This window comes from Hyperoodon ampullatus (assembly GCF_949752795.1).
Source record: "Hyperoodon ampullatus genome assembly, chromosome: 11".
Classification (NCBI taxonomy): Eukaryota; Metazoa; Chordata; class Mammalia; order Artiodactyla; family Ziphiidae; genus Hyperoodon; species Hyperoodon ampullatus.
Window position 1 is genome coordinate 67,462,869 of NC_136924.1, and position 14,499 is coordinate 67,477,367.

Sequence of the window (14,499 nt, forward strand, 5' to 3'; positions counted from 1 at the left end):
CAACATCACTAATTGTTAGAGAAATGCAAATCAGAACTACAATGAGGTACCACCTCACACTGGTCAGAATGGCCATCATCAAAAATTCTACAAATAATAAATGCTGGAGAGGGTGTGGACAAAAAGGAACCCTCCTACACTGTTGGTGGGAATGTAAATTGCACCTAGTGTTCATTGCAGCACTATTTACAATAGCCAAGACATGGAAGTAACTTAAATGTGCATCGACAGATGAATGGATAAAGAAGATATGATATATATATATATATATATATATATATATACACACACACATACACACACACACACACACAATGGAATATTACTCAGCCATAAAAAGAATAAAATAATGCCGTTTGCAGCAACATGGATGGACCTAGGGATAATCATACTAAATGAAGTGAGCTAGACAGACAAATATCATATGATACCACTTATATTTGGAATCTAAAAAGAAAAGATACAAATGAATTTATATACAAAACAGAAACAGACCCATAGGCATAGAAAGCAAACTTATGGTTACCAAAGGAGAAAGGGAAGGTGGGGGAGGGATAAATTAGGAGGTTGGGATTAACAGATACACACACTACTAGATAACCAAGGACCTACTGTATAGCACAGAGAACTATACTCAGTATTTTGTAATAACCTATATGGGAAAAGAATCTGAAAAAAATATATATATATATAACTGAATCACTTTGTTGTACACCTGAAACTAACAACACTGTAAACCAACTGTATTTCAATTAAGAAAATAAAATAAAGAAAAAAATCAATGCAAACAAGAAAAAAATCTATTTTTTGAAGATGAAAAATATTTTGCTTACTCTGGTCAAATAAGCTCAGTATATGTGAGCTTGTGGTTTAGACACCTTTGTGGTTAATAAACATTTTCATGTTCATCTCTTTTTTCATATAGCTTTCTTAGTAGTAATTTCACCGAAATATATATATTTACTACACAAATGATTTTCATCCTTTTTTTTTTTTTTTTTTGCCTAGAGCACCTTCATAACTCAGGTGTAGACTTAATTGTGAAACAAGCTACTTTTAATTGGAGTAGATACTTTCAAATCACTCATAATACTAACTTTTTAAAACCAATTTTAGTGGAGGGAAAAAAACTAAAAACTTTCATAAGATTATGCTAAAGCATAGTATATATAATAGTGAATTGCGGAGGGGGGTGGAGGAGAGTGAAAGTGGCCACAAAGAATGTAGACATTGTGCCAATTTTCTGCTCCTGTCACCACATATTGGATTTAACAGAAAACCACTCCTAGCAGAATACTTTCCAATAGCTTTTCTGTGGCTTTTTAAGACTGCACAAATCCTTATAATGTGACCAGAAAAATAATTTCAGGTGATGTGTTAAAAATACATGTGGGGCTCCTGTGTAACACCCATCTCATTAGGAAGCAAGCAGGGAAGCTGGCTGTCTCTGTTCTTACCTTTCTCACAGTGAGGTCCGTAGAATCCATCAGGACACTGGCAGACCCGTCTTTCATTACAAAAGCCTCCATTTCGGCACCCTCCTGGGCACTCAGCTTCACCAAAGAGAAACAAGGTTTATATAGACAGCTTTCAAATCATGTTGCGTGAATTACAGGGGCATGAAGAGGCTAACGGTCACTTTTTCCCCAGCACACCAATTATCATAATTTATTGAATACCAGTACTTCCACTTCATTCTCTCTGCACTGCCTGTACTTCACTAAGTCTTCGTGAAAGTAAGATACTGCCTCTCAATCCTACTTCCAACAGTAGGGAGCTCGTGGAAGAAGGCAAAGCAAGCTTTATGTTCTGCCTTCCTCCCACCCATCAATCTACTGCACCTCCTTAAATTCACACTGAAACAGAATGATGGATATTGCCCTCAATATTCATTTTCAGAGGGGGGAATGAACTTTTGGTACATCTTTAGGGCACTGAAAGCCTCCAGTGCTTAAATTCTGTGTTGGAAGAGCTTGTATCAGGATGGGAAAGGAGACAGCATGGGAAAGCCTTCATGCTTAACTGGGTATCCGGGCTGTGATGGAGAGGTGCAAAGGCCTGGCAGAGATCACTGGCATGATCTTTGGAAGTCAAAAGCACCAAGCTTTTGGCAGGGCATATGGGTCGTAGTAGTTGCTGGTGATGACTGGCACCCTTGCTATGAGGGTGGGGACTCCCAAAGATTGTGTTGGAGGAGGGAAAGAAGAGAGGTGGAAGACAGGGCATTTTGAAGGATGCTGGAGTTCCTAAAATTGTGAGTGCAGTCAAAGCAGAGAAAGTCTGTCTTAGTACTATAAGCGGACCCTGCGTTTACCCCTCTTCCCACTGGTGCGGTTTTAATGATACAAAATAATTATCTATCTATCTAGCTACAATTTTTGGCCCAAATCACACCTGGAAGCCTTATGAGCCTTCTCTGGAATCATCATCACTGATTACCTTGTTGACATGTTTTAAAGAAGATGGCATTTTGAGGTGTCTGCAGGATGGTGTTGCCTTCAGAATTCATTACAATCACATTCACTTCAAATGCTGCCACTCCATCTTGTTTGCCGAGACATGGAAAACCAACTTGAACAACTAAAGAAAAAGAGGGTATGGAGAAACAGTTTATCTAGTTGATCCCAGTTTTACAGAGATCTTGGTAAGAGAGACAAAGAACAAAGCAAAAATGTTCACCTTTTGTTATCAGACATGCTTGTATCTCCACTAGAGTAGGGACTGTATTTTGATTATCTGGGCATTCTCCACAGAACGTGTACATCATGCTGAGTGGAGAATTAATGACGCTCATTAATTTGTACCCTACTAATATGAAACTGGGGATATTTTGTTCATAGTCTGAACTTGTACCATCTTGAAAAAAAAGATGGTAAAATGTTCTCTAAGAAGTAAAGGTGCAAATAGGTAGCATAGATTAATTAGGAGAAGAAACTTTGTGAACACTTTCACCAGCCTCCATATAATTCAAAAAGAGCTAAAAGTCAGCACTGCAGAATCTCTTAAATAAAGCCCTATAAGCAACACCCCACTGGTTTATTTTTACTCTGTATGCTTGAAAGTGACAAAATGTCTTCTTTAGAAATATTCTACAACTCCGACTAGACCCCAATCATTGGACTGAGTTAATAAATTTAATATTTTCTCAGGCTATTTGTTAATATTGAAAAGTGTCCATATCTTGGGGATCTAGAAGAGAGTTTGCTGTGATGAAGTAATCTCACAATGGACATATCTAATGGTTTAGGTTCCTAAAGAGGAGACACTTCTTTTTAGTGAAACTGATGATCACTTGCGGTATGTAGGTGTAGACTAAGCAGAGAGTGGGAACTAATAGTGTTGCTGTACAGAGATGGCGAAGAGTTGTCCACAACTTCAGTTGTGAAATACCCACAAATCATTGGGTGGAAATTGGCTCAAGTCATTGGCTGAGAGGCTGACTTCATAAATTTCTGAAATCCACTGGATTATCCTAACATATCCACTGGAGAAGACTGATCTAGCTGATCCACTAGACTCCAGTTCTTCCTTATGAATAGAACAAATATTGCTAAGAGGTATACATATGAAATTCTGTTTCATTTTGTTTCTGTATGGCAGGTTATGGTTATTGCCAAGCTTGGGAAAATCATACCATGCCAAGAAAAATCCTTTCCCTTCAGAGTTTTCATAGACATTTCCCCTAGTTGTACAAGAAGAAGTGAGCTAGAAATCAGTGTGCTCTTTTCCATAATGCACTGCACACCAGTTGGTCATACAATCTTCTTAACGTGCTTGGCAACCAGAAACCACTCTCAAGGCTTTGGCATTGTCAGTGTTCATTACTGTGCTTTTCTCCAAATAACATGGGTTTCCAGTTCTCCTGAATCTTGAGATCTGAGCATTGTAAATAATTAAATGATGAAAAAACCCAGATATTTTAACAGAAATAAAAAGAGAGAAAAAAAACCAACCTTGTTTCTGAAGTCCCAAAGTATAATTGTCCCCACTGAAAACCTTGGTTTAATGAAACTGTATATATGAAAATGCAAATTTACAAAATACAAAAATCCATAGTAGGGATTTCCATTTCAAAAGGAAGCAAAGGACTGTAGAAGGAAAACCGCGTTGGATCTGTTATTGTGGGATACTTGTGAAATATACATAGGATTCTTTCTTATGGCTGCATCCCGGATCTGGAAATTTTACTTGGGGACCAAGGGATTCTGAAAGGCTACATGGATACAGAAGATTTGCAAAAAGCAAGACTCTGATTCTTGTCAGAGAGCTCACAGACTTCCTCACTTAACGGCCTTTTCTTTCCTTGTTTTTAACAAATGTCTTCCCTTGTTTTCTGCCCTCTCCTCTATCAGTCTCTACTATTCTATCTGCCTCTTCTTTTTCCTCCCAGTTTTCTTTTTTTCCCCCTGCTCTGCACCTGGATTGTATCTTCACCGAACAATCGTGCACTTTGAGAGCTAACTGGAGGCAGTCTTGTAGGGAAGAGCTGTATGGAATTATCTGCTTTTATGGTGAACTTGGCATTTGTGAATGGGTATCCTATTCAGGATATTAATTGCTAGCAAAAACAAGAAAAAGAGCACAGGAGTAAAACGTGGATTTTTCTGAATACGCATTGTGATGACCAGCAGTTACCTTACTGACTGATATCCAGAGGAGAATAATTTAGAAGACTCTTGTGTCCTTGTGGATGACAGGCTCTTGGTGCTCCAGCCAGGCATCAGGGCTGTGCCTCTAAGGTGGGAGAGCCAAGTTCAGGACACTGGTCCACAAGAGACCTCCCAGCTCCACATACTATCAGATGGCAAAAATCTCCCAGAGATCTCCATCTCAACACCAGCACCTGGCTTCACTCAACGACCAGCAAGCTACAGTGCTGGACACCCTATGCCAAACAACTAGCAAGACAGGAACACAACCCCACCCATTAGCAGAGAGGCTGCCTAAAATCATAATAAGTCCACAGACACCCCAAAACACACCACCAGACGTGGACCTGACCACCAGAAAGACAAGATCCAGCCTCATCCACCAGAACACAGGCACTAGTCCCCTCCAGCAGGAAGCCTACACAACCCACTGAACCAACCTTAGCCACTGGGGACAAACACCAAAAACAACAGGAACTACGAACCTGCAGCCTGCGAAAAGGAAACCCCAAACGTAGTAAATTAAGCAAAATGAGAAGACAGAGAAACACACAGCAGATGAAGGAGCGGCAAAAACCCACCACACCTAACAAATGAAGAGGAAATAGGCAGTCGGCCTTAAAAAGGATTCAGAATAATGACAGTAAAGATGATCCAAAATCTTGGAAATAGAATGGAGAAAACACAAGAAACATTTAAAAAGGGCCTAGAAGAACTAAAGAGCAAACAAACAGTGATGAACGGCACAACAAATGAAATTAAAAATTCTCTAGGGGCTTCCCTGGTGGCGCAGTGGCTGAGAGTCCGCCTGCCGATGCAGGGGACACGGGTTCGTGCCCCGGTCCGGGAAGCTCCCACATGCCGCAGAGCGGCTGGGTCCGTGAGCCATGGCCACTGAGCCTGCGCATCTGGAGCCTGTGCTCCGCAACGGGAGAGGCCACAACAGTGAGAAGCCAGCGTACCGCAAAAAAAAAAAAAAAAAAAAAAAAAAAAAAAAAAAAAAAAAAAAATCTCTAGAAGGGACCAGTAGCAGAATAACTGAGGCAGAAAAACGGATAAGTGACCTGGAAGATAAGGTAGTGGAAATAACTACTACAGAGCAGAATAAAGAAAAAAGAATGAAAAGAATTGAGGACAGTCTCAGAGACCTCTGGGACAACATTAAATGCACCAATATTCGAATTATAGGGGTCCCAAAAGAAGAAGAGAAAAAGAAAAGGACTGAGAAAATATTTGAAGACCTTATAGTTAAAAACTTCCCTAATATGGGAAAGGAAATACTTAATCAAGTCCAGGAAGCACAGAGAGTCCCATACAGGATAAATCCAAGGAGAAACACGCCAAGACACATACTAATCAAACTATAAAAATTAAAAACAAAGAAAAAATATTAAAAGCAGCAAGGGAAAAACAACAAATAACACACAAGGGAAGCCCCATAAAGTTAACAGCTGATCTTTCAGCAGAAACTCTGCAAGCCAGAAGGGAGTGGCAGGACATATTTAAAGTGATGAAGGAGAAAAACCTACAAACAAGATTACTCTACCCAGCAGGGATCTCATTCAGATTTGACGGAGAAATTAAAAGCTTTACAGACAAGCAAAAGCTAAGAGAATTCAGCACTACAAAACCAGCTTTACAACAAATGCTAAAGGAACTTCCTTAGGCAGGAAACACAAGAGAAGGAAAAGACCTACAATAACAAACCCAAAACAATTAAGAAAATGGTAATAGGAACATACATATCGATAATTACCTTAAATGTAAATGGGTTAAATGCTCCAACCAAAAGACACAGACTGGCTGAATAGATACAAAAACAAGACCTGTATATATGCTGTCTACAATAGACCCACTTCAGACCTAGGGACACATACGGACTGAAAGTAAGGAGATGGAAAAAGATATTCCATGCAAACGGAAATCAAAAGAAAGCTGGAGTAGCAATTCTCATATCAGACAAAGTAGACTTTAAAACAAAATCTATTACAAGAGACAAAGAAAGACACTACATAATGATCAAGGGATCAATCCAAGAAGAAGATATAACAATTGTAAATATTTATGCACCCAACATAGGAGCACCTCAATACATAAGGCAAATACTAACAGCCATAAAAGGGGAAATGGACAATAACACAATCATAGTAGGGGACTTTAAAACCCCACTTTCACCAATGGACAGATCACCCAAAATGAAAATAAATAAGGAAACACAAGCTTTAAATGATACAATAAACAAGATGGACTTAATTGATATTTATAGGACATCCCATCCAAAAACAACAAAATACACATTCTTCTCAAGTGCTAATGGAACATTCTCCAGGATAGATCATATCTTGGGGCACAAATCAAGCCTTGGTAAATTTAAGAAAATTGAAATCGTATCAAGTATCTTTTCCGACCACAACGCTATGAGACTAGATATCAATTACAGGAAAAAAATCTGTAAAAAAATACAAACACATGGAGGCTAAACAACACACTGCTTAATAACCAAGAGATCACTGAAGAAATCAAAGAGGAAATCAAAAAATACCTAGAAACAAATGACAATGAAAACACAATGACCCAAAACCTATGGGATGCAGCAAAAGCAGTTCTAAGAGAGAAGTTTATAGCAATACAATCCTACCTTAAGAAACAAGAAACATCTCAAATAAACAACCTAACCTTACACCTAAAGCAATTAGAGAAAGAAGAACAAAAAAACCCCAAAGTTAGCAGAAGGAAAGAAATCATAAAGATCAGATCAGAAAGAAATGAAGGAAACGATAGCAAAGATCAATAACACTAAAAGCTGGTTCTTTGAGAAGATAGACAAAATTGTTAAATCATTAGCCAGACTCATCAAGAAAAAAAGGGAGAAGACTCAAGTCAATAGAATTAGAAATGAAAAAGGAGAAGTTACAACTGACACTGCAGAAATACAAAGGATCATGAGAGATTACTACAAGCAACTATATGCCAATAAAATGGACAATCTGGAAGAAATAGACAAATTCTTAGGAATGCACAACCTTCCGAGACTGAACCAGGAAGAAAGAGAAAATATGAACAGACCAATCACAAGCACTGAAATTGAAACTGTGATTAAAAATCTTCCAACAAATAAAAGCCCAGGACCAGATGATGGCTTCACAGACGAATTCTATCAAACTTTTAGAGAAGAGCTAACACCTATCCTTCTCAAACTCTTCCAAAATGTAGCAGAGGGAGGAACACTCCCAAACTCATTCTACGAGGCCACCATCACCTTGATATCAAAACCAGACAAGGATGTCACAAAGATAGAAAACTACAGGCCAATATCACTGATGAACATAGATGCAAAAATCCTCAACAAAACACTAGCAAACAGAATCCAACAGCACATTAAAAGGATCATACACCATGATCAAGTGGGGTTTATCCCAGGAATGCAAGGATTCTTCAATATATGCAAATCAATCAACGTGATACACCATATTAACAAATTGAAGGAGAAAAACCATATGATCATCTCAATAGATGCAGAGAAAGCTTTCAACAAAATTCAACACACATTTATGATAAAAACCCTGAAGAAAGTAGGCATAGAGGGAACTTTCCTCAACATAATAAAAGCCATATATGACAAACCCACAGCCAACATCGTCCTCAGTGGTGAAAAACTGAAACCATTTCCTCTAAGATCAGGAACAAGACAAGGTTGCCCACTCTCACCACTCTTATTCAACATAGTTTTGGAAGTTTTAGCCACAGCAATCAGAGAAGAAAAGGAAATAAAAGGAATCCAAATTGGAAAAGAAGAAGTAAAGCTGTCACTGTTTGCAGATGACATGATACTATACATAGAGAATCCTAAAGATGCTACCAGAAAACTACTAGAGCTAATCAAAGAATTTGGTAAAGTAACAGGATACAAAATTAATGCATAGAAATCTCTGGCATTCCTGTACACTAATGATGAAAAATCTGAAAGTGAAATCAAGAAAACACTCCCATTTACCATTGCAACAAAAAAATTAAAATATCTAGGAATAAACCTACCTAAGGAGACAAAAGACCTGTATGCAGAAAATTATAAGACACTGATGAAAGAAATTAAAGATGATAAAAATAGATGGAGAGATACACCATGTTCCTGGATGGGAAGAATCAACATTGTGAAAATAACTCTACCTAAAGCAATCTACAGATTCAATGCAATCCCTATCAAACTACCAATGGCATTTTTCACAGAACTAGAACAAAAAATTTCACAATTTGTATGAAAACACAAAAGACCCTGAATAGCCAAAGCCATCTTGAGAAAGAAAAATGGAACTGGAGGAATCAGGCTCCGTGACTTCAGACAATGCTACAAAGCTACAGTAATCAAGACAGTATGGTACGGGCACAAAAATAGAAACATAGATCAATGGAACAATAAACCCACGCACATATGATCACCTTATCTTTGATAAGGGAGGCAAGAATATACAATGGAGAAAAGACAGTCTCTTCAATAAGTGCTTCTGGGAAAACAGGAAAGCTACATGTAAGAGAATGAAATTAGAACACTCTCTAACACCATACACAAAAATAAAATTAAAGACCTAAATGTAAGGCCAGACACTATCAAACTCTTAGAGGAAAACATAGGCAGGACACTCTATGACATAAATCACAGCAAGATCCTTTTTGACCCACCTCCTAGAGAAATGGAAATAAAAACTAAAATAAACAAATGGGACCTAATGAAACTTAAAAGCTTTTGCACAGCAAACAAAACCATAAACAAGATCAAAGGACAACCCTCAGAATGGGAGAAAATATTTGCAAATGTAGCAACTGACAAAGGATTAATCTCCAAAATTTACAAGCAGCTCATGCAGCTCAATATCCAAAAAACATACAACCCAATCCAAAAATGGGCAGAAGACCTAAATAGACATTTCTCCAAAGAAGATATACAGGTTGCCAACAAACACATGAAAGGATGCTCAACATCACTAACCACTAGAGAAATGCAAATCAAAACTACAGTGAGGTATCACCTCACACCAGTCAGAATGGCCATCATCAAAAAATCTATAAACAGTAATGCTGGAGAGGGTGTGGAGAAAAGGGAACCCTCTTGCACTCTTGGTGGGAATGTAAATTGATACAGCCACTATGGAGAACAGAGTGCAGGTTCCTTAGAAAACTAAAAATAGAACTACCGTACAACCCAGCAATCCCACTACTGGGCATATAACCTGAGAAAACCATAATTCAAAAGGCGTCAGGTACCACAATGTTCACTTCAGCTCTATTTACAATAGCCAGGACATGGAAGCAACCTAAATGTCCATCGACAGATGAATGGATAAAGAAGATGTGGCACATATATACAATGGAATATCACTCAGCCATAAAAAGAAACGAAATTGAGCTATTTGTAATGAGGTGGATAGACCTAGAGTCTGTCATACAGAGTGAAGTAAGTCAGAAAGAGAAAGACAAATACCGTATGCTAACACATATATATGGAATTTAAGAAAAATAAACATGTCATGAAGAACCTAGGGGTAAAACAGGAATAAAGACACAGACCTACTTGAGAATGGACTTGAGGATATGGGGAGGGGGAAGGGTAAGCTGTGACAAAGCGAGAGAGAGGCATGGACATATATGCACTACCAAATGTAAGGTAGATAGCTAGTGGGAAGCAGCCACATAGCACAGGGAGATCACCTCGGTGCTTTGTGACCGCCTGGAGGGGTGGGATGGGGAGGGTGGGAGGAAGGGAGACGCAAGAGGGAAGGGATATGGGAACAGATGTATATGTATAACTGATTCACTTTGTTATAAAGCAGAAACTAAAAAAAAAAAAAAAAAAACTTCCAACAAACAAAAGCCCAGGACCAGATGGCTTCACAGGCAAATTCTATCAAACATTTAGAGAAGAGCTAACACCTATCCTTCTCAAATTCTTCCAAAATATAGCAGAGTTAGGAACACTCCCAAACGCATTCTATGAGGCCACCATCACCCTGATACCAAAACCAGACAACGATGTCACAAAGAAAGAAAACTAGAGGCTAATATCACTGATGAGCATAGATGCAAAAATCCTCAACAAAATACTAGCAAACAGAATCCAACACCCCATTAAAAGGATCATACACCATGATCAAGTGGGGTTTATCCCAGGAATGCAAGGATTCTTCAATATACACAAATCAATCAATGTGATACACCATATTAAGAAATTGAAAGAGAAAAACCATATGATCATCTCTATAGATGCAGAGAAAGCTTTCAACAAAATTCAACACCCATTTATGATAAAAACCCTGAAGAAAGTAGGCATAGGGGAAACTTTCCTCAACATAATAAATACCATATATGACAAAACCACAGTCAACATCATCCTCAATGGTGAAAAAGAGAAACCATTTCCACTATGATCAGGAACAAGACAAGGTTGCCCACTCTCACCACTCTTATTCAACATAGTTTTGGAAGTTTTAGCCACAGCAATCAGAGAAGAAAAGGAAATAAAAGGAATCCAAATCAGAAAAGAAGAAGTAGAGCTGTCACTGCTTGCAGATGACATGATACTATACATAGAGAATCCTAAAGATGCTACCAGAAAACTACTAGAGCTAATCAATGAATTTGGTAAAGTAGCAGGATACAAAATTAATGTGCAGAAATCTCTTGCATCCCTATACACTAATGATGAAAAATCTGAAAGTGAAATTAAGAAAACACTCCCATTTACCACTGCAACCAAAAGAATGAAATATCTATGAATAAACCTACCTAAGGAGACAAAAGACCTGTATGCAGAAAACTATAAGACACTGATAAAAGAAATTAAAGATGATACAAATAGATGGAGAGATATATCATGTTCTTGGATTGGAAGAATCAGCATTGTGAAAATGACTCTACTACCAAAGCAATCTAGAGATTCAGTGCAATCCCTATCAAACTACCAATGGCATTTTTCACAGAACTAGAATAAAACATTGCACAATTTTTATGGAAACACAAAAGACACTGAATAGCCAAAGCAACCTTGATAAAGAAAAATGGAGGTGGAGGAATCAGGCTCTCTGAGTTTAGACTATACTACAAAGTTACGGTAATCAAGACAGTATGGTACTGGTACAAAAACAGAAATATAGGTCAATGAAACAGGATAGAAAGCCCAGGGATAAACCCATGCACATATGGTCACCTTATCTTTGATAAAGGAGGCAGCCTCTTCAATAAGACAGCCTGGAAAAAAGACAGCCTCTTCAATAAGTGGTGCTGGGAAAACTGGACAGCTACATGTAAAAGAATGAAATTATAATACTCCCTAACACCATAAACAGAAATAAACTCAAAATGGATAAAGACCTAAATGTAAGGCCAGACACTATAAAACTCTCAGAGGAAAACGCAGGCAGAACACTATGACATAAATCACAGTAAAATCCTTTTTGACCCACTTCCTAGAGAAATGGAAAGAAAAACAAAAATAAACAAATGAGACCTAATGAAACTTAAAAGCTTTTGCACAGCAAAGGAAACTATAAAGAAGACGAAAAGACAACCCTCAGAATGGGAGAAAATATTTGCAAACAAAGCAACTGACAAAGGATTAATCTCCAAAATTTACAAGCATCTCATGCAGCTCAATATTAAAAAAACAAAAAACCCAATCCAAAAATGGGCAGAAGACCTAAATAGACATTTCTCCAAAGAAGATATACAGGTTGCCAACAAACACATGAAAGGATGCTCAACATCACTAATCATTAGAGAAATGCACATCAAAACTATAATGAGGTATCACCTCACACCAGTCAGAATGGCCATAATCAAACAAAAATCTACAAACAATAAATGCTGGAGAGGGTGTGGAGAAAAGGGAACCCTCTTGCACTGTTGGTGGGAATGTAAATTGATACAGCCACCATGGAGAACAGTATGGAGGTTCCTTAAAAAACGAAAAATAGAACTACCATATGACCCAGCAATCCCACTACTGGGCATATACCCTAAGAAAACCATAATTCAAAAAGAGTCATATACCACAATGTTCATTGCAGCAGTATTTACAGTAGCCAGGACATGGAAGCAACCTAAATGTCCGTTGACAGATGAATGGATAAAGAAGATGTGGCACATATATACAATGGAATATTACTCAGCCATAAAAAGAATCGAAATTGAGTTATTTGCAGTGAGGTGGATGGGCCTAGAGACTGTCATACAGAGTGAAGTAACTCAGAAAAACAAAGACCATATGCTAACACATATATAAGGAGTCTAAACAAACAAACAAAAAAGTTCTGAAGCACCTAGGGGCAGGACAGGAATAAGGACACAGACGTAGGGAATGGACTTGAGGACATGGGGAGGGGGAAGGGTAAGCTGGGATTAAGTGAGAGAGTGGCATGGACATATATACACTACCAAATGTAAAATAGATAGCTAGTGGGAAGCAGCCACATAGCACAGGGAGATCAGCTCGGTGCTTTGTGTCCACCTAGAAGGGTGGGATAGGGAGGGTAGGAGGGAGATACAAGAGGGAGGAGAAATGGGGATAAATGTATATTTATAGCTGATTCACTTTGTTATACAGCGGAAACTAACACACCATTGTAAAGCAATTATACTCCAATAAAGATGTTTAAAAAAAAAAAACCTCTTCCACACTGAGACCAGCATGGTGCTCATACAGCCTCAGCCTCGGTCATGCAAACCACTGCCTCACAACAAGGGAAGAGGTGAATAAGGTGGGCGAGAGCTCATCCTCTACACCACATGATTAAGCTGTTCCATGAATATAAATCATCCAACACAAATAGTCATCCATTCATTCTCTCAGCAAATACTTACGGAGTACCTACTCTGGGCTTCACTTTCTAAGGATGGGGGTCACCAGGAAGAAGATGGTCCTCTCAGCATTAACACCTATTTGACTATTTCTACACATTCGATTCCTGATGGTCTTGGTTGAGAAACACCCCTGCTCTGTTGGTTTCATGGGATGACAGAGAAAGAGTGTTCCAACAGGTAAAGCCTTGGCTTGATGGAAACTGTTTTTCGTTATCCAACTCAGGAATTTTACTGAACCATCCTGCAGTTTGTATTTCCTGTTTTTGTTCTCTTCAGATGCCAGAAAGCAGGCACTTCGTAACTGTTAAAGATCAAGAGTTTTCTTTTTCGTGCAACGCTTAGGCATATAGGAGTCTGTAGGATAGAAGAACACCTTAGCAGCTTGAGGGTATTAAATAGACCAGCAGAGTAATGAAAGCTACCTGGATGCTTAGGAGCAAGACACACTGATTTGGTTACTTTTTAATAACTCAGGTTACCCTCACTGCTCATGCTGGGGGGACTGAGCTTAATGAGGCTAATGAATAACTGCCCTGAAATGAACTAAAATTCCCATAAACTCCTTGCACCTGCATTTCTGCAAACAAATCCTACATCTGCCTCCAAAAATCTCTATGGGGGGAGGGGGGGTTGTCCGTGTAAAATGTGTGTGTGTGTGTATAAATACACACACATGTGCATGAGTCACCTCATCCCCGGCTTGTTCTTTTTAGTCTCACCTTGCCAAAAGTATCATCCACTTTTTCTTCTACATTTTATTAAAGATTCTAAATTATTAGCAAATGATGTTTTCTCTAAACATGACCTATTAAAATATTCTCATATCATATATTTAAAACCTTACTGCTTCAATATCCTAAGAAGTAGAATTTCAGTAAACTTTTTTTTTTACTAGACACACAAAAATGATAAAACTGGGAAGATTTTGGATATAAGCATTTGATTAGAAATCCAAAGATTCAAGATTTATTTTAAGTTGAGCAGGTATAACTGTGCAATT

At 38.3% G+C, this 14,499-nt stretch overlaps 1 protein-coding gene across 1 annotated transcript in view; it reads right to left on the reverse strand.

Annotated features, from left to right (window-relative positions):
• Positions 1 to 14,499, reverse strand: part of WIF1 (WNT inhibitory factor 1) — a gene marked incomplete at both ends in the record, with an annotated part of 87,698 nt that overhangs the window by 20,706 nt on the left and 52,493 nt on the right. The window contains 2 exons of the mRNA XM_079715938.1: positions 1,458 to 1,553; positions 2,440 to 2,580. Of these exons, the coding sequence (XP_079572064.1) occupies positions 1,458 to 1,553; positions 2,440 to 2,580 (237 nt within the window). The remainder of the gene's footprint in view (positions 1 to 1,457; positions 1,554 to 2,439; positions 2,581 to 14,499) is intronic.